The following is a 19,792-nucleotide window of genomic DNA, read 5'->3' on the forward strand; positions in this document are numbered from 1 at the left end:
TGCCCACGTAAGGGGGGGGTAGCTGCCAGCTGAGTGCCACCAAGTAAGGGCAAGTGAAGACAGATGTTCAGTTTTTAAAAAGAAGCTGGAGAATTCAAGTTTCTCGACACTATTTCTTAATTTTTGATATGCTATCTAGATAAAGAAATATGTTTGCATGCTAGATTTTGTCCAACAGGCCAACAATTTGCAATTCCTGAGCATCTCTCATTTACAGGTAATGAAACTAAGGTCCTGAGAGGTTATAGATTTAAGCAAGAACATACCAGAAGAGGTGGTGAGGTTATTTCTGACTTGCCCAGGAATTCGGTGATGATGATGATGATTGGTATTACCAATATTCACTGAACACCTACTGTGGGCAAGGCACTATGCCAAGCACTTGGGCTTACAATCTCATTTAATCCTTTCAATAGTCTTAGAAAGTAGGTACCAGGATTTCTTTTTATAGATCCAATGAGAGACTCAGAAAAGTTAACTTGCCCAAAGTATAGTGTAAGTAAGCAGTGGGTCTGTGTTCAAATCAAATGTTTACAAGGGAAACGGGTCTTCTACCATCCCACATCATTTCACTGTCCCTTCAGCATCCTATCAAAGCTCCCAGGTTGTTTTACCTGGAATGGCTACAAAATCCACCCATTAACATCTGTCTATGATTTCAAGCCAGTAGTAGCAATCTGAGGGTGACCTGTTTCCTGTCCCCCCGAGTCTGAGTGACACTGAGCCTGGGCACTGCTCATCCTTCCCAACTGCTGACTCCCCAGCAAGGCAGGGTGTGTGTGTGTGTGTGTGTGTGCGTGTGTGTGTGTGTGTGTGTGTGCGTGTGCGCGCGCGCGCGTGTGTGCAGCTAGAGCACTGAGAGCAGGAGCTCATACCATAGGGCTAGGATGCCCCAGCATCCTTTGCTAAATAGAAGGGAAGCACAGGGCTGAGAGGTGGGAGGTGCCTGCGGAAAATCGGTCAGACCTGTCATTTTCAAACTATGTTCAATGTATCCCTTGGAGATGCTGTAGCTGGGAGCTGGGCCAGGGATGTCCTGACAAGAGGGGCTCCGATTTCTTCTCCGTCATACATTCATGAGGCTTTCAAGTAAGATTCTATGACAAGTGTTCCACTGCTAAAAAAACAAATTTGAAAACCAATGCTCTAAGCCAACCCCTTCACTGCATTTTTTTACAGACAGACCCTAGAATTTGATTGGCAATTATAACAATAATAAAGGCACACAGTGAAAGATTTAAAAAGTCAGAAGGGTATACAATGAAAAATATAAATCTCTCCCCACTCCCAACCCCTAGTCCTACTCCTGAGAGATAACCACTATTAACATTTTCTGAGGATTCCTTCCAGAATTTTTAATAAGGAACCTGGACCCCTGAGGTTGGTTTATTTGAGATTATTCAGCCAAGGCTATGTACTAGATATTATGCTCCCGGCATTTCTCTCCTTCTTTCTAACTTGCAAGTCTCAAATGTTTCCATAGATTGCAAACTCTCCCTCCCCAGTCCCATCTGTAGCTTCAGAAACCATACATTACGCATCTTCTGGTCTCACTCACTGAACAGGAATATTTTGTGTTTTTTTCATGGGACCCTATTTCCCCATGGTCTTTGTTTCACATGGTGGAAAAACAACCAGAATCACATTCTCAACTGGCCAGTGTTCAAGCCAGGAGCAGTGGCTGCAAAGTGCATGCTCAGCGAGAGGTCTGAGCCACTGGGTGGAAACTCAAGCTTGACCCCAAATCCTAGAAGTTGGAGAAGGGGCAACATCTCTGTACCCTTGGCTCCTCTCTGGGGGCACTGTCAACCTCCTCACTGGTCTCCTGGCCCTTGGGCTGCAGCCGCCAGTTCCCAACCATCCTGCCTGCATCATGTGCCTCATTCACCTGCAGCCCCTTTTCCTATGTGCTTTCTCTTCTGGGCCCATCTCCAGACTGAACCCATTTTCTTCCTGGGAGTAAAGAGTATATAAATGCACTCGGAGCTCTTTCTCTCCTAGAGAAGACCCAGAGGGCTGATATTTATTGGGCTTTCCATGTGCCAGGTTGCACGAGGCAATTTACAGGGGTTAGCCTCACAATAAGCCTAGAAGGTGGCACTGACTCTTATTGTCCTATTTTACAGATAAGGAAGGTGACTATGAAGCTGGCACAGGAATGCAGAGCTGGTTAACCAAGGCTCAGGGGGGGACTTGTTCAAGTTCCTAAAGCCAGAGAGTTGCCTTGGGCCCTGAGGCTTCTGATGTCAAGCCTGCCCAGTACACTGCCCACATCATGTTTTGGAAGGAGACAAAACACCACGGTACCCCTGGCAGACGCTGGGTAATTCCCCTCCCCCCTCCCCCCGTTATCCAACAGCCCAGCCTTTTCTCAAGGCTCTTGAAGTGGACTCTGAGCAGAAGAAGCCTTAGATCTGTGAAAAAAAAATAATCCCATGTTACTTGTCAGCAGAGCGGGCTCCCTGCTGTTGCCTAGGTTACGTGCCTGGAGTTTAAGCCAACTGCCGATCACTCCCCTATTTACCTTAATTAATCAGACCCGCGTGGCTCCCTCTGGAGGGGGGTTCGGCCCTCCCCACAGCGCCCAGGTAACCAAGGAAGTTGGGGAGCCCTTCTCGGTGAAATGACTGAAGTCATTTCAGCCCTGGAGGCCCGTGTGGGTGGAAAGAGCACCCCAGAGAGGCCACCTGGAACCAAGGTGGGAAAAGAGAGGTTCCCTGTCAATGGCGTTCACCTGCCCAGAAATTTCGGCTAGCACTCAGAAGGCAAAAATACGTTGCCAGGCAGGGCATAATTATAAGTTGTATCATTCAGGCTAGCCAAAAGGAAGGCATGAGACCTGAGCAAACAGCTGTCTCATATGTGATAGGCCCCATTTCATTTGTCATGCTTTTAAAAATTACACAAGAAAGAGGCGGAGGAGGGGGGAAGCCACTCAGTCTTCATACTGCGGAGGACTTATTTTCTAAGAAACACACTCTGTAGGCTAACCTGAATCGGCACGTGGCCTCTACCTGCATTTCTGGCTTTCAACTCTTTCCTCTCTTGGTGTGCATTTTAGTTTTTCCTAAAGGAGTCACGGACCACTGGACACGTGGCACTTACTGGATCACTGTCTGAAATATGTCAGGGCTCAAAGAAACAAAATTTATAGACATATTAACTTCAGCCTCCTTGCCAGATAGAAATGGACACATGAGACAGACAGATACACCCACACAAGCTCTTGGACTTGGAAAGCTTGAATGCAGCAAGATCATCTAAAGAAGCCCACGACTCTGTGGTTAAGCCCCACACTGATCCCTATTTGCTCTGTATGTAACCTCATTTACAGGATTTAAATATCTGTCCAGGCTAGCATTTCCTCAGTCATGGCGCCAGTCCGAGTTCTGGCTCTCTCTCTCTCTAAGGCACAGAAGTGAGAAACACAAGCTGCTCCCAGCAGGTGAATCCCGATTGGCCTCGTGATGTCCCAGGAGCTGTGACTTCACATGAGACCCCGAGCAGAGTACCTATTGGCCAGGCCTCGGTTTCTTCACCCAAAGAAGGGAGAGGATAACACCTGCCCCAGAGTCTTCATCAGCTGTATGGAGGCTCAAGGGGGATCCCCCCCCACACATATATGAAAGCATTCTGTGGTTATGAAGGGACAGACATGTGGAAGTGGCCACATCACCTTCTGAAGCTATGGAACCAGTGGTCTCTCACATTGTTTAGCTGAGGATGTGGAAATCACTCTCCCCATCTGCTTCTTGTCTGTAAAACGTCTGCTGAGTCTGTGGGCCCAGGCCATCTTCAGTCTGGCCCTGCTCTTGTTCTTAGGGAAAATGATGCTAAGTTCGGTTAACTCTGTCACTGGTTCTCCAGTCACACAACTAGACTGGAGCCAGATCAAAGCCTGGCATGAGGAAGGCACGCTATCCTGTTCCAACTTCGGGATTCACCACAGGAAATTATGGATGCGTGAGTGAAGGCGGAAAGATGGGGAACACAGCTTTTGTTAGACAGGAGAGCTCCCGGCGTTGAGCCAGATAGCTGACAAGAGCAGTGCAAGTCAAATGCAGTCACACAGGGAGGAAACAAATATGTTCTGAGAGCTGGGATCCCTTGACCCCCACCAGAGACGTCAGCCAAGTCACCCAGCTTTGGGGATGTGTGGCCTCTGACAGGAGAAAGAGGAGGGTCACTGGACCCCAGATTTGGGGAGTCAGCGTCCTCATGTGGGTCAGACACTTGGCCTTCCTACAGTAGCTTCAGTGCCCGAACTCTCTCCTTCCTTCAGACAAGGGCCACCTTCACCTGGGCGTCCCATTTAGTTCCCTGGCCCAGAGCTCCTCCTTCTGCCCCCGCCAGTCTGGCCCTAAGTTCCCCGCCCACAAATATCCCAATGTCCTGTCTCCTGGCCCGTGCCTGCTCCCTCTTTTTCTCCTATCGTCCTGCATCCCCTCACTGTCAGAGGCCTGCAGGTGGCCTGGCTTCGGCTGTGGAAGCCTATCTGGCTCAGCAAACTTGACAAAGTCCCTGCCACATCCAGTTTGGCTCTGCTCCACTTCCCATGGCCTCACCTTTCTGTCCTGGGTCCAGGTTGCTTTTCGAGTCCTTCTGATCCCACACAGAGGAGGAAGCACATCACAATGGACAAAGTGGCTCTGGCACATTACAGATCCTTCCTTCAGACCACCAAATGAATCTCCAGGGTTGTTGTTTTTAAAATTATGTATTCATGGAATCCAATAAGAGAGCTAATATTGTTGGGATGTAATACAAAAGTTCCTGGAAAGGAACAATAACAGCTAACATTTATTGAGCTTAATCATTTTTAAGCCCCTGCTTAAAAACCTGCAATGATTTCCCATCATTCTTAAGATTAAACCAAACTCCTTAACGTTCTCACAAGATCCTGCATGGCCTGGTCTCTGCCTACCGTGCCAGCCCATCCTACACCATGCTCCCCTTGGTCTCAGAGCTCTGGCCACTCTCCTGAGTTCCTCAAAGACACCCCACTTTTTCCTGCCATGAGGCCTCTGCACATGCTATTTCCTCAAGAACACTTGTCACACCCTGGTCCCACTCGAGCACGTTAACTCAGATGCCATTCCTCTGAGAAGCTCTCCCTGACTTCTCAGTCAAGGCTTCTGGCAGACCCAGCGATCCTATTCTTCAGAGCATGAAGTTAGCAAGCAGACCTTTATTCGGAGTGGTTCTTTAATTAATGCATATATCTGTGCCTGCACGATAAGCTCCAGAAGGGCAGGGGTAGCATTGTTCTGGCTCACCTAGCAGTGTAGCAGACACAAAGGTGCTCAAACACTGTCCACTAAATAAACTGAATGGATGAATGGGTGCAAATTATGTGCTAGTCCCTGGAACAAGGCCCTCTCGATGTATGATCTCATTTACCCTGAAAACAACCCTCTGAGGTGGGTACAGTTATTATCCCCAAGTTGCAGACAGTAGCTAAAATTTTACAAGGGTTTGGTAACTTGCCCAGGGCCACAAATATAGCAAGTGGTAAAGCCAGGACTTGAACTCAGGTCTGTCTGACTCCAATGCTTGTGCTCTTTACTCTGCAAAACTTGATCCCAGCCAGGCAGTAGAAAACATCTCAAATATGTTCCCTTTGTTTTAGAGTATAAGCTTTGCCAGTGGGTGAGCACAGGGAAGGGAGAATGTTCTCTCCACAAACATGGATCTGAGCCACAAAAAGATAAGACATCTCAGATTCTTCATATTTTCCCAAATGAATTTTAACTAAGTTCCATGGGAACCTCTCAATAATTCCATCTTCCACCTCTTGTTTCTGGAGTACTCTGGAGATCTAGGCCAGAGTGTAATTTGTGAGTGAGAAATAAATCTCTGTGGGTTACAACCCTGACATTTCAGGGTTGACCTGTTATACCACCTAACATTACCAATAAGAATGCAAATCCAAAATCACACACCTACATGATTCCTTAAGGAGATTTTCCTGGATAGAACTTAATATTCTTTTGTCACCTTTACGAACTTAAGGATGTCCTAAATTGCTACTGAAATGTGCAAGCTGTTTGCCCAAATCTGTCTGCTCTATTGTCTCTTCCCTTTGGATTCTGGCATCTGGTTCTATCCAAATGTGCTGTCTTGTCTGAAGGGGAAGCCACCCCTCTCGTGCTTGGACATTGTTTGGTGAACTTCTTCAGCCCCTCTGGGGGTGTAACCTTACAAGTGGGCTTGTAGGAGTCTGAAGCTCCACGGGTGGGGTGGCCTTGCGATACAGCAGTGTTTGGCAGACTGTGGTATCGGTGGACTATGCTGTTCCCGACATCTGAAATGATCTCATGGATGAACACCTGTTCCCCTGCAAGATGCTTGGCCAAGTTGGCTTTGGTGGTGGCGTCTGATAATTGCATTACTGCATAAAGCACCTGACCTTGCTAATAACTGCTCCAGCTACAAACTTGCTGAAAGTCACGTTTTAAGCAATTATCTGGCTCTGAGCAAAAATGTTAATTTCATGCTTTGCAAACACACCTTTTGTAAAAGACCAACTTGCCTATAAAAATTGCTTTTGACATCCCCAGGATAATCTTTAGGGGAAAGACAAAGTTAAAAAAAAAAGGGGGGGTAGGAGGGTCTCCATTTAATCAGTTTCTACGACCTTTCACTTGAGTTTTTTTTTTTTAATGACAAAAAAGAGGTGTTGACAGGAAGGGTCATGAGGAGGCAGAGGAAGACCCAAATCAATGAAGACTAACTTCTAAGGATGCTAAAGCCCTTGCAGGCTCACTGTGCATTGTGCTTTCTTAGATGCAGGGGGTTTGAGAAGCCTGGGAAGTCACACGCTTCACGCTGACTGACCTAAGCATCTCAGCCCATAGGGATGCTCGGGGCTGAACAGTTCATTCTGCTGGCAAGAAAAAGGAGGCCTAGAGATGGGACGTTCAGCCAGGCTACCATAAAGGTCAATGCTGGGGTCAAGAATCCAACCCAGGGCCCCTGACCTCCCAGTAGCGTTCGTTCCAGCAAGAGGTGGCACTAGGACAAAGAGAAAATCTAAATCTTTTCTTCAGAAGTTAAGGAGAGTGACTCCAGTCATGCTCTTTCTCCATGATTTCCTACAGTGCTGTGCGTTCCCTGATATCCACCAGACGGCGTGATTCAATTCAAGAAGCATTTCTTTAATGTTCATTAGCAATGCTTCTCTGTGACTTTGTTTTATCTTATTCATCGTATCTCAAATCTTACTTTCCTCTCCACAATGTGGATGTCTTAATTTAACTTTATTATAAAAGTAATGTGTTTCTTTCCTTTCTTCTCCAAATAGTTTTGAGTAAACTTACTGATGCTTCTGGAAGGTATGCCTTGTTGTTCCAACAAGAAATCTACTGCATGAAAGTCCATTCACAGGCAAAGATCTGATTAACTACCATATTAGCAGGTGCTAAGCAGGTGGACCAAAAAGCCAGGCAATGGGCTATGGTGTCCAGGAAAAAGGAAGATAGATCAGTTACAATCTGGAGTTAGGTTCTCCAAAAGGATGGATAAATTTGTTGTTTTTAATGAGTCCCTAATTGTGTTTTCCCTGACTGTAGATTTTTTTTTTTTTGAAAAGAGAAAAGCACAGAGAAGAAAATTTAAATACAGGAAACTGGGAAAAAGGGTGCACAGGACTTAGTAATGTTTTTACAACTACATGTGAAATGTATAATTATCTCAAAATAAAAAATGTAATTTAAAAAATCCTCCATAATCCCACCACCCAATAATAACCACTGTTAATAATTCTGTGGTTACCCTTTTTATCTTGTTTCAGTGCATGTGTCTGAAATCTGAAATCTGAAGACCTAATTGGAAGTCTGGAAACAGCTTTCTTTACCCGTCATTGTGTCAAGAGAAATTTCCTATTATTAAAAGTTCTTTGAAAGTATTTTTCAAAGGGTGCATTATATTCTATTACATGGGTGAATCATATCCCCTACTGCTGGACATTTAATTGCTTCCAATTTTCCACTATTATGTTTTTTCATGTTATATATATTTTACTACAATAAAATTTTTTGGGGTAAGTTTCAGTAAACATCCTATCCATGTCACATTTCTGATTACCATCTCAGGATGAACTCCTGGACAGCAAATTCCCGGCTCTTTTTCTAAGACTCTCATCACGTTAATAACAAAAGTTCTTTCCTGATGGGAATAGAGGGAGGTGGGCAAAGTTGTTGTTGTTGTTGTTTTTAATGAAGCTGAGAAATGTCTTAGTAGAAAAACTCTAGGTGACTGCAAAGTGCCTAATTGGTGATTTTCAAATGCAGGGCCATCTGGGAGCCGGGTAGGAGGATCCAGGAAACCCACAAACCCACCTGCCTACAAACTGGGGTGGGTGCCTCATCCAGCTGTCATGCTCTCCTTGCATCTCAATACAAAATGATCTTTGGAGAGAGACACACTAAACCAGGACATATGGGACTGTCTTTTGTAAAAGGAGGTTGTTCACTCTTCTCCTAGGAGGGTAATAGCTTGGGAAATATGCACAAACCATTGCTGCTAGGATATAAACAGCATGAAATTATCCAAACTTGGAGCCATTAAAGATGCACATTGTGAATTTAGAATCAAAACACTCTATAAATTTATAGCAAATCTGCACATTGAAAAATCAGTCTGCAGACTATAAAAGCAGTTGTTGGTTTAAAGCTTTTGCAGTATATGTTCCTGAATATACTTCCAGGGTGGGCACAAGGTGTGAGAGCAGTGATTTCTCTCATGGAAGGCTTCATTGACATCAGGAAATAAAGCGGCTCCAACACACCTTCCAAGGAGGTCCCTTTCTTTCAAGGTCTGATGTTCTCCACTGTTGGTTCTAGCCATTTGTTCTGGAAGTGATGTGGTCAAGTTCTCCTTCATGAGCCTAAAGACTACCTGAGACCTTTGCTGGTTCTTTCATATGTTGGGGAGTGGGATAAGAAATAAGGGACTGGACAAGTTACCAGAAGGCTCCATATATCTCTTGCCAAAATATAAATACTGCCAACAAGGGAAGACATGCAAGGTTTGGAAAACTCATTGAGGACTCTTTGTCTTCAGAAATTATACTTGCTGACTATTTTTCAGTGTTTCCCTTAGAGAAGAGAGATAAAAGTCTGCTCACCAGGACTCCTCCCCACCCCTGGAATAAGGTCAGGGAAGGAGCTGTGAGTGGAGGTTCTCTTGGCTGTCACTTCTGCCCACTGGAGGTCAGAAGAAAGTCTCCTCTTTGGCAGATGACATGTGGGCCTGCAGTGTTTGGCTGTGGTTTCAGGCACTCCCTACGAGCTGAGAGGGGGCCTATACTGCTCAGAAATGGAATTAATTTCCTCCAGGGAAGGCTGAAACAAGTGTTTGTTTAGCCTTGTCCTGGAGAGACTAAAGGGTCAAGGGGGACAGCCAAAAAGCCTTTTTACTTGTCTCTGTCCCTTGGTATTGTAACATTTCCACCTCACTTTAAAAAATGTTACTTGCCAACCTATTATTTTGAGCAATTTCAATAGGAAAGTTGTACAAATAATAAAAAGAACACCAGTATACCCTTCACTTAGGTTTACCAATTTTAGTATTTTATCACACTTGCTCACCAACCTCTCTATATGCTTTTTGCTGAATCATGTGAAAATAAACTGCAGACATCATGATGCTTGACCACTGAGTACTTCAGCATCCATTTCTCAAGCAAAAGAACTTTCCCTTACATAATCACAATTCCATTATCACACTGATATAAACTATTATCCAATACTCACTCTGTATTCAAATTTTCCCCCAAATTATTATTTTTTTAAGATGTATTTATTTGAGGGGCGCCTGGGTGGCTCAGTTGGTTAAGCGACTGCCTTTGGCTCAGGTCATGATCCTGGAGTCCCGGGATCGAGTCCCGCATCGGGCTCCCTGCTCGGCGGGGAGTCTGCTTCTCCCTCTGACCCTCTTCCCTCTCACGCTCTCTGTCTCTCATTCTCTCTCTCTCAAATAAATAAATAAAATCTTAAAAAAAAAAGATGTATTTATTTGAGAGTCAGAGAGGGTAGAAGGGCAGAAGGCGAGGGAGAGAAATCCTCAAGCCGACTCCCTGGTGAGCACAGAGCCTGATGTGGGGCTCCATCCCAGGGCCCTGAGATCATGACCTGAGCCGAAATCAAGAGTTAGATGCCCAACCAACTGAGTGACCCAGGTGCCCCCCAACCAAGTTATTTTTATTAATTTCTTAACTGGTATATAATTCACACAACATAAAATCCACCCTTTTAAATGGTAAAATGCAATGGGTTTTTAATATTCTCACAAAATTGTGCCATCTTCACCACTAATTCTAGATCATTCTCATCACCTCAAAAGGAAACTCTGTACCATTATCAATCACTTCCCATTTCTTTCCTCTCCCCAGCCCTTGGAAACCACTAATCTATGTTCTGTCTCTATGGATTTGCCTCTTCTGGACATTTCACATAAATGGAATCATATAATAGGTGGCCTTTTGTGGCTGGTTTCTTTCACTTAGCATCATGTTTCCAAGGTTCATCCATGTTGAAGCATGGGTCAGTATTTCATTCCTTTCTACAGCTGAATAATATTCCCACAGTATGGATAAAGCAAATTTTGTATGTCCATTAATCAGCTGATAGACATTTGAGTTGTTTCCACCCTGTGTCTGCTACGAACATCCACGTACTAGTTTTTGTGTGGAAGTATGTTTTCATTTCTTTTGGTAGACAGCTAGGAGTGGAATTGCTAGGTCACATGGGTAACTCTGTGTTTAACCTTTTGAGGAACTAGGGACTGTTTTCCAAAGCAGCTGTATCATTTTATAGTCTCACCAGGAATGCATGAGGGTTCGAATTTCTCTACTTCCTCACCAACACTTGTTACCGTCTGTCTCCAAAGTGCTCTTATCTTTTCCCTGAACCACAATCCAATCAGGGAATCTGCATTGTATTTCCTCTTGTTTTCTTTAATCTGGACCTGTTCCCCAACCTTCTTTTGCCTTTCCTGATGTTGACATTAAAATTAGAATAAGAACAGAGTCTAGTCCAGAGAAGGTATTCATCCCTGATCCTGGTGGGTCCTAAAGCACCTTTCTCTTGCTCACTGCATCAAAAACTTGGGAGCAGTTTCTGGGTTGATGAGCTCACTAGCCTTGTACGGGTTTTTGGTCAGAGCCGAGCAAAATGATCTTGTGACTCTTAAGTGGGAAATGCTTCTCGACACCTTAAGGCTTCTGTTTGGCATCAGCAGGCATTTCAGGGAAAGCAGCAGGTTAGTCTGAGATGGAGGAGAGCATGTCTGGGGGCACTGAGGAATCTGGGCTCCTGCCTTGAAGTGGCCTTCCATGACGTTTGCCGGCCGGGCTGTTGTGAGTGCCGGAGTTAATTGGGGGCACTGAACTACAACAGGGGATGGCACTATGGAGTCATACCCACCAGCTCCACCACAGTAATGAGCTCTGACATGTATCACATCTCAGACTGTAGCTAATTAAATTCGCCACAGCTTCTCCAACAGCAATGAAGACTTGAAGCACTGAGCTATGGGGGGACAGGATCAGGGACCCTGGGACCTACTCCTGGCTTAGCCACAGATTCCTTGCATGACATGAGGCAGGTAGATCAACCTCTCTGGGCCCTCCCTAATCTATAATGTGGGGGGAGAGGAACACATGTGAGGTTTCTTTAATCGCTAGGAGTCTCTCATCCTAGGCACGACACTGTCAGTTCACGTTACTGGCCAATAACTCAGATGTGCTCTTGTCAAAGGGTGATCGTAGCAAGAAGAGCTAATGCAACACGGCTGCGGCCTCGCAACAATGCTAGTGACTCTTCACTTTGGTGTGGCGCCTTACAGCTCTTCCACAAGTGTCAGCTCACTTGTCCCCTCATGGGGTAGACAGGGAACAAGGGATCACGCCCATTTTGCAGGTGAAGGTTTACAGATCTGAGGTGAATTCACTCATTCTTGAATCATCACGAAGCACCCACCGTGCACCAGGGGCTGTGTGCTAGGCCCTGGGTGCACAACAGTGAGCTAGATAAGAAGGATTTTTCCCTCCTGAGCTTTTAGTTGGGTGGGGAGGATGAGTAAATGAGCTACAACAACAAAATGTGAGCAGGAAGTCCATGCAGGGGCCTCGAATCTGGGCTCATGGTTGGCCTCAGGTGGCCTTCACGGACCACGTGACTCCTAGTCCTCACGCAGGGCTCTTCGAGGTCTTCTAGGGTGGAGCAGATATGCTTCAGGTAGTAGGAATAAAGCTCTCACCTGGGGCCTACTTTGCTGGTGGAGGAAGGGCAACAGAACGCTTTTCCCCTCAGTGCTTAACACAGAGCTGCCCAGTGAATGAATACCAGTGCCCACGGGCCTCATCTCCTAAAGAGACAAGAAATCAGGGCAAGGCTGCTAAGGCACGTTAGATTTTGAGTAAACTCCCTGAGGTCCTTGGCTTCAGCAGCTGCATGTAGCACTCTTGGACAGTGCTAAAAGTCCAGTCCCCCTCTTGCTGGGGCTCAGTTTCTCTGTTTCCCCACCTGCAAGGTGAACAGCTTGAACTAATGCTTGCTCTTTTGCTCAAATCTACTCAATGAGCTCTCAAAACTTTCTCTATTCATTTCTCCATCAAAAGACAAAGACAAAGCATGAATTGATGCATTTCAGTGGTGTCTCATAAAATGAAATTAACAGTGTCAGGAATCTTTATTGACTCTGAAGTCAAACTCTTCAAGGCTGATTGGCTGGACACAGCTGTTTAATAATGAGCACCCCCCTCCACCCCACCTCATACTCCTTGGCAGTTAATAGAGCCATCCCATAACTCTTCCCATGAGAAGGAGAGGAGAGAGAATGGCCGGTGTCTACACTTTCTGCAGAGGCTGGTTCATAAAGCAATATTTATACATTCCCTTTAACCTGACATTGCATAAGATCTATTACCAGTTAATTAAATTGTAACCGTTTTATACATTGACTTCTGGTTGTGATCAGCATCTAAATTTACAGATCCACAAGTCCACATTGACTTGCACGAAGAAGCTAAATAATATTCACTTAAAAGAGCATTAAATTGTGCAGAACCATCATGAACAGTCAATAAAGGCTTCATGTTAAACAGAATTTAAAGAGATGGTATTTGCTACCTTACTCCCTTGAGAAACATATGCCTTTAAAAGTTATTTCCTACCCCTGAATTCCCTGTGACTCCAGTGGTTTTGACAATTTTCTGATTTGTTTAAAATGAACGATTATAAAACCTCATTAGAGGCATTTGCATTCATCTAAATGGGGGTGCGTCCTGGTTCCTGCCACTGTCATAAAGGGAAAAGAGACAGGAGACTAATTAAGTAACAAAGCCTCAGCCAGAAACCTCCTTTCCAGAGGCATAATCTCCTTTGCCAGGCGTGGGGCAGATGACTGGCTGCACGCTCCCTCCTCGGCCTAATCCTCCCTCCTCAGCAAGAAGCGTTCAGACAGTGTCTGGAATAATAATGTAATTACGGACAGCTCAAACACCTCATCCATGAAGGACAAGAATTTGGAGTCTTTCAAATATGGGAAGGAGACTCAAAGGCACCAATGGGTGGCTCCTTTTTGGGGGGCTAAGGGGGTTAGAATGGTCTTTCTCTTTTTTTTTCCCCCACTAAAGTAAACATGCTTCTCAGAAGGAAAGTAATTGCTTTTAACCAAGACATGATGGCCACTCAGGTCAAAGTGGCTTCTTTACTCACTCAAAACACAACCCCCAAACCTCAAGTATCTTTCCCCAAAAAAGCCAAATATTTTTCGTTTGTTTTCTTCCATCATGGTTCTTCCTTCAGTCTAGATTATAAAGTTCTCACTGTTCTGAAAGACAAGATACAAGATTAATGGGCAGGGATTGTGTTCTCTGAATTTTATATTCCCTGGATTTAGTGCAGTAATTGCCACACAGAAGATGCTAAATAAATGTTTGCTGATTGGCATCAGTTACACTTCATGCTGTTTAAGTTAAATCTAATTTTGCTAATTTCAGTTTGAAAGAATACCATCCTGTGGAATACTCTGAGTACAGGGGCTCCCACTGCACATGTAAGTATCATAAAAGCCAAAAGCCAAAAACCACAGTCCAGAGCCATGATTTTCAAACAGCATTCCACAGAGGCCTATCATTCAACAGAGGTGACCAGGGGTTATGTTAGGGAGGGAAGGAGGTAGAGACTGCTGGGCTGCCAACCCCATCCTACGTCCATCCATTTCAATGGAAACAACTCACTTCTACCTGTTTTCTGTGCTAGGCTTTCTCTTCTCTTCTTTCTTCCTTCCTTCTTCCTTCCTTTCTTCCTTCCTTCCTTCTTTCTTTCTTTTTCTTTTTTTCAAGATTTTATTTATTTATTTGAGAGAGAGCACAAGCTAGGGGGAGGGGCAGAGGGAGAGGGAGAAGCAGACTCCCCCTGAGCAGGGAGCCCGACGCAGGGCTCGATCCCAGGACCCTGAGATCATGACCTGAGCTGAAGGCAGCTGCTTAGCCGACTGAGCCACCCAGGCACCCCAGTGCCAGGCTTTAACATAAAAACATCCTTTCAAGAAAAATGTCCTACAACTGGACATTCATATTAGTCTCAAAGTATCTCTCTACCAGATAATACTAACTGCACAGGGAAAAATAGTACCTTTACATTGGAGAGACCTGACATACATCATCTTAACACTGTGGGTAATAACTCACCATGTACCTCTGATATGATGCACTGAGAAGGCACCTGTCATTTCTATGGTGTTCTTACCCACATGTGTGAGAAACATCAGACAAACCCAAATTGGGGGACATTCTACAAAATAATTGGTTATTCTTTTCAAAGTGTCAAGGTCATGAAACACAAAAGAAGAGACTGAAGAAATGTCACAAATTGGAGGACACTAAGGAGATATGACAACTAAATGTAATATGGGATCCTGGGACAGAAAAAAGAATACTAGTGGGAAAAAATGGCAAGGCTCAAATAAGGTCTGTAGATTGGTTAATAACATCATTTCATGGGGCACCTGGGTGGCTCAGTTGGTTGAGTGTCTGACTCTTGATTTTGGCTCAGGTTGTGATCTCAGGGTTGTGAGACTGACCCCTGGATCTGGCTCCAAGCTGAGTGTGGAGTCTGCTTAAGATTCCTTCTCTCCCCCGCCATCTGCCCCATCCCCCTCTCTAAAAAAAATAATAATATTGTTTCATGGTCTAGATAATTGTACTATGGTTGTATAAGATGTCAACATTGGGGAAGCTGGGTGAAGGGTACAAAGGAATATTTTTGCAATATTTTTTGTAAATCTAAAATTATTCAAAATAAAAAGTAAAAAAAGAAGTTTCCAAACTAAATCTAATTTTTAAAAAATCACCATCTGAGAGAAATATAATTGGAATTTTGGATTGATCTTCAAATATGAAAAATATATATAGAAAAATAACAGAATCCCTGTTATGCCAAGTCTGATTTAGGTCTATGTGTGAATCCTAATGTTATTCATTTTAAAAAGCTTGACTGTCTGGCTTTTCCTGGCAATGCTCCATTATTCCTAGAATAAAGTAAAGACCAAGGGGTGACGGACAAGAGCTCAAGACAATACACACTGAAGAAGAAAGCACTGCAGCTTGGACACACTGGTGAAGAGGCAAAAGGGGGAGGGGAGGGAAAGACGGAAACTGGCTGGGGATGGAATCAACGCTGGTTTCACCCATAAAATTCATGAGAATTTTGCATTCTGTTCCTTAATGTACTCATGATTATTTTCATATAAATGTTACAGTCATTTATACAGTCGCCCACCCCCAAATCATGTCCAGAAAAGAAGGGTCATGTTAATTCTGTGGGTTCTCATACCTACTGGTGTACACCCTAACTTCTAGAAGCACAGTGTATAAATAGCTTAGGAAATGTTTATATTCATTGTATCAGTGTATGCTGTTAGTACAAAGAAGTGCTTTAAAATTTTTTTTTTTTTTTTTACAGATTTAAAGCTTAAAAACACAAATACATCTGCAGAACCTCACTCATCCAGAAAACCTTGCTGCCTAATGATGTCAGATAAAGGAAGCACTGCTCCAGCAGGAAGTTGTGTTAAGACCTCAGGAAACTGGCATGTACATATATTAGTTATGCATGGGAAAATAAAGCCTGCCCTTTCTTTTTCTATTTTGAAAACTGTGGGTTTGGCAAATGTCCCCATGGTTCTTTTATTTCTTAAGGAGAATATCTGAACTGCTGATAACAGATAACCTGTTTTTGAAGCAGTATTAAAATTCTGCATTTGGCCCTTCTTTCTTGGAAAGCAGGGATCCCTGTTAAGAGTGTTTTTTTTTTTTTTTTTTTTTTGGTCCTCAAGAAACTCAATAAACATTAAAATATCTGTTGTTTTAAATATAAAGGCAGGCAATTGTCTTCTTGGTCTTCATTCCTTTGTTTTTCTAGAACCTACACCCTCACCTTGAGGAGCCAGCCCTCTCCCAGCATCCGTTCACAGGGTTTAGGGAGGCTGGCTTCTTTCTCAGTTCCACAAGTGGAGGCCTGACCCATACAAAGTGTATGGTATCATCCTGACAACCATAGAAGGCTTAAAGACAAGTGCATGGCCCAGAGTCGACACAGAGATTGGCTCAGTGACTTTGAATAAAAAGATCAAAAAAGAGCCTTTCTCTTTCTGCTGGAGCTACCAAGCTGAAGGAAGGAAGCCTGGAGCTCTGGGCGGCCTCCTGCCACCATGTAGGGGAGAGCCAGCCCGAGGAGAAGCAACCCAGCTCCGAGCAGAGATCGCAGGAGACCTCTCAGCCCCAGGATTCAGCCACACCTGAAGGCAGTACATCTCCAGTCTTTCTACTTACATATTCCAATAAAGTCCCTTTTTTGCTTAAGCCCATTTGAGAAGAATTTCTGTCACTTGCAACCAAAAGGGTCCTAATACAAACATCTTTTTTTTAAAAAAATAGAGACTATTAGGAAGGCAGAGATGAAGTGGGGCTTTCTAACCTCTAAAATTCAACTTTAGATCCAGGGTCAGACAATTCTACTCAGATAAAAGGATAGTCGGGGGCACCTGGGTGGCTCAGGGTTAAGCGTCTGACTCTTGGTTTCAGGCCCAGGTCATGATCTCAGGGTCATGGGATTGAACCCCGTGTCAGACTCCGCGCTCAGCACAGAGTCTGCTTGGAGATTATCTCCCTCTCCCTCTGCCCCTCCCTCTGCTTGTGTGCATGTGCTCTCTCTCTCTCTCAAATAAATAAAATCTTAAAAAACAAAGTACAGTCATAAGGGCAAGAAAGCATAAAGAAGTCAAAAGAAATTGGTATTGAAGTTCAGCAAATAGGATTTGAAACTGACTCTGCAACTGACCAGATAAACAGCCTTGGGCAACTGCTAACCTTCTCTGAGCTTCTATTTCTACATGTCTAAAATGGGAGTGATAACTGCACAGGGTTGTATAAAAACCAGAGAGATACCGGATGGCACAGTGAAGTACTGCCCTAACAGGGTTCTTTCTTTCCTTTGCTAGGGCACAGATAAGGGAGTGGGGGAGGATGGCAGCATCTGGGTTCAGGAGTCGGCGGTTGAAGCCCATGCAGAAGTGCTAACATCGAAAACATCTGTAGTGAAAGATGAAACAAGGGGGAAGTCAAGCCATCCTGTCCAAACAGTGCGACTGTGCTTGAAGATAAATATGTGAACCAGATATCTGATGATCAAGTGCATCACCAATCCACTCTCTTCCACAGCACTGTTTAGTCTTCCCATTGAAGAACACAATTATATTCCACTAATGGAACTTCTGGGGGCTGATCTGGCCCTCAGTTTCCAACAGCTGGCCCCTACTGCGCACTGAGAAAACCTCCCCTACTTGGTAATATGAAATAATAATAACTACAAGGAAGAAATGAATGCAAAATAAATGGGAATACATGAAATAAAATGAGATAAATCAAATCAATGAAAAGAAGTCTCAAACTGGAGGTTGAAAGTCACCTCCAGTCCACAAGGGACAACACACATCCCTGTTTAAAACAATACAAACATATCTTGCCAACTACTAAAAATCCAGAAAGTTCTTTTAAAGATCCAGATGTCCAGCTTCTTTTGAATAACCACAAGGCCTGGCAACCTAGCCCTATGTTCTTACATGGCAGCAGTTGGCAGACGCTGAGTTGCCAGTGGATGCCCCTCAAGATGGGGAGGGGGGACATGCTCTCCAACCATCTGCTCTCTTCCCAACCTGCCCCACTCTCGTACTTGGCAGGGATTGCTCATGCAACTGGCCCCCAGAGCCCCTCTAGGAATCTGCATTTGCTGCCCCCAAGAAGGGAGTAGATCTAGGACCTCAGGAAGCCATCACCAGCCTCTTCCTCTGTCAGCCTCTCCACTCCAGAAGCAAAATTAGAAGGGGTACTAAGAAAGGAAGACTTTTACATCTGCCTTCAGCTCAGGTCATGATCCCAGGGTCCTGGGATCGAGCCCTGTGTGGAGATCCCTGCTTCAAAGGGAGCCTGCTTCTCCCTCTCCCTCTGCCTGCAGCTCCCCCGCTTGTGCTCGCTCTCTCTGTCAAATAAATAAATAAAATCTTTAAAAAAGAGAAAAAAAAGAAAGGAAGACTTTTAGTGGTGGTAGATGTACAACTCTGTGAACACACTAAAAACCACTGAACTGAACTTAAAAAGGGTGACCTTTATGGTATGTAAATTATGTCTCAATAAAGCTGTTAAAGGAGAAGCAGAGGAGGCTGGAAGAGGGGGGTAAGGGTAAAACGGGGGGGGAGGAGGAAGAGGAAGAAAGGCTCCCTAGAGGATAAGGTCTTGACCAGACTATGATACTGACAAGGTTTAGCCTTGGTAACCTCCCAGCTTCCTTTTTAGTGTCCCTCTCCTGGAAAAGAAATCTGGTTTTCAGCCAGACTACCAGAGCTGTAAAGTATGGGAAAGTAGAAGGCATACAAGATCCACAGTCAGGAAACCCTGCTTTGCCATCCTTAGCTGTGTGATCTTGTGTGATTCCAGCTGCCTCTCTGGGTCTCCATGTCACTACTATAAAATAAAGATGAGAGTGTCTGAACTGCCTACATCAAGGATAGTTTTGAGTAACAGTAGAGACAAGAGATATGAAAGCATTTTTTTTTTCTTTTAACCAAAGGGTTGTACCAGGTGCAACGAATACAGGACAAGACATTGTATCTCTGCCCTATGTCTGTGAGAGATATAATTAATGAATCACAACACTCCTTATTGTAGCAAGCATTAGAACTGCTTACCTAAGAGCTCTTTTCCCCATTTGCCATGTTGCCAGGGCCCAAATTTTGATAAAGCTACCATATTTCCTTCACATAATTAACCAGTATATGTTGGTGAGTCTGTGCCAATCTCGGTGGTCTGATTTTCCTTACGAGGCACTGGTCCAAGGATAGAACCACTGTGCAGGTATTAATTAGTTGGGGTTAGAGGCATGAGTTGGGGAAGGATTTCTTCACTGATTAAAAGACGACAGAGAGAGTAAGACTGATGAATCACATACCTGTACCCCTGGAACAAATAATACATTATATGTTAATAATAAATAAATAAATAAAAGATGGCAGAGAGAAAGAGCTCACTGCCTAACTAAGAATATCAATCTGGAATGACCAACCCTAAGACATAATCCAGCAAATGTACTGGGAAAGAAGGGAGAAAAGGAGGGAGGGAGGGAGGGAGGGAGGGAGGGAGGAAGGAAGGAAGGAAGGAAAGAAAGAAAGAAAGAAAGAAAGAAAAAGAAAGAAAGAAAGAAAGAAAGAAAGAAAGAAAGAAAGAAAGAAA

At 44.2% G+C, this 19,792-nt stretch overlaps 1 protein-coding gene across 3 annotated transcripts in view; it reads right to left on the minus strand.

Moving 5' to 3' along the window:
* Window positions 1-19,792, minus strand: part of GALNT10 (polypeptide N-acetylgalactosaminyltransferase 10) — a 230,323-nt gene that overhangs the window by 139,208 nt on the left and 71,323 nt on the right. The window contains exon 2 of one of the 3 annotated variants that reach the window (XM_073890661.1): window positions 4,566-4,773. The exons of the other annotated variants lie outside the window; for them this stretch is intronic. Within the exon in view, the coding sequence (XP_073746762.1) occupies window positions 4,566-4,658 (93 nt within the window). The 5' untranslated portion in view covers window positions 4,659-4,773. The remainder of the gene's footprint in view (window positions 1-4,565; window positions 4,774-19,792) is intronic. 3 annotated transcript variants of the gene reach the window in all.

Source organism: Callorhinus ursinus, unplaced genomic scaffold, assembly GCF_003265705.2.
Source record: "Callorhinus ursinus isolate GAN/ISIS: 27379988/994484 unplaced genomic scaffold, GSC_fseal_2.0 scaffold3, whole genome shotgun sequence".
NCBI classification, from domain to species: domain Eukaryota; kingdom Metazoa; phylum Chordata; class Mammalia; order Carnivora; family Otariidae; genus Callorhinus; species Callorhinus ursinus.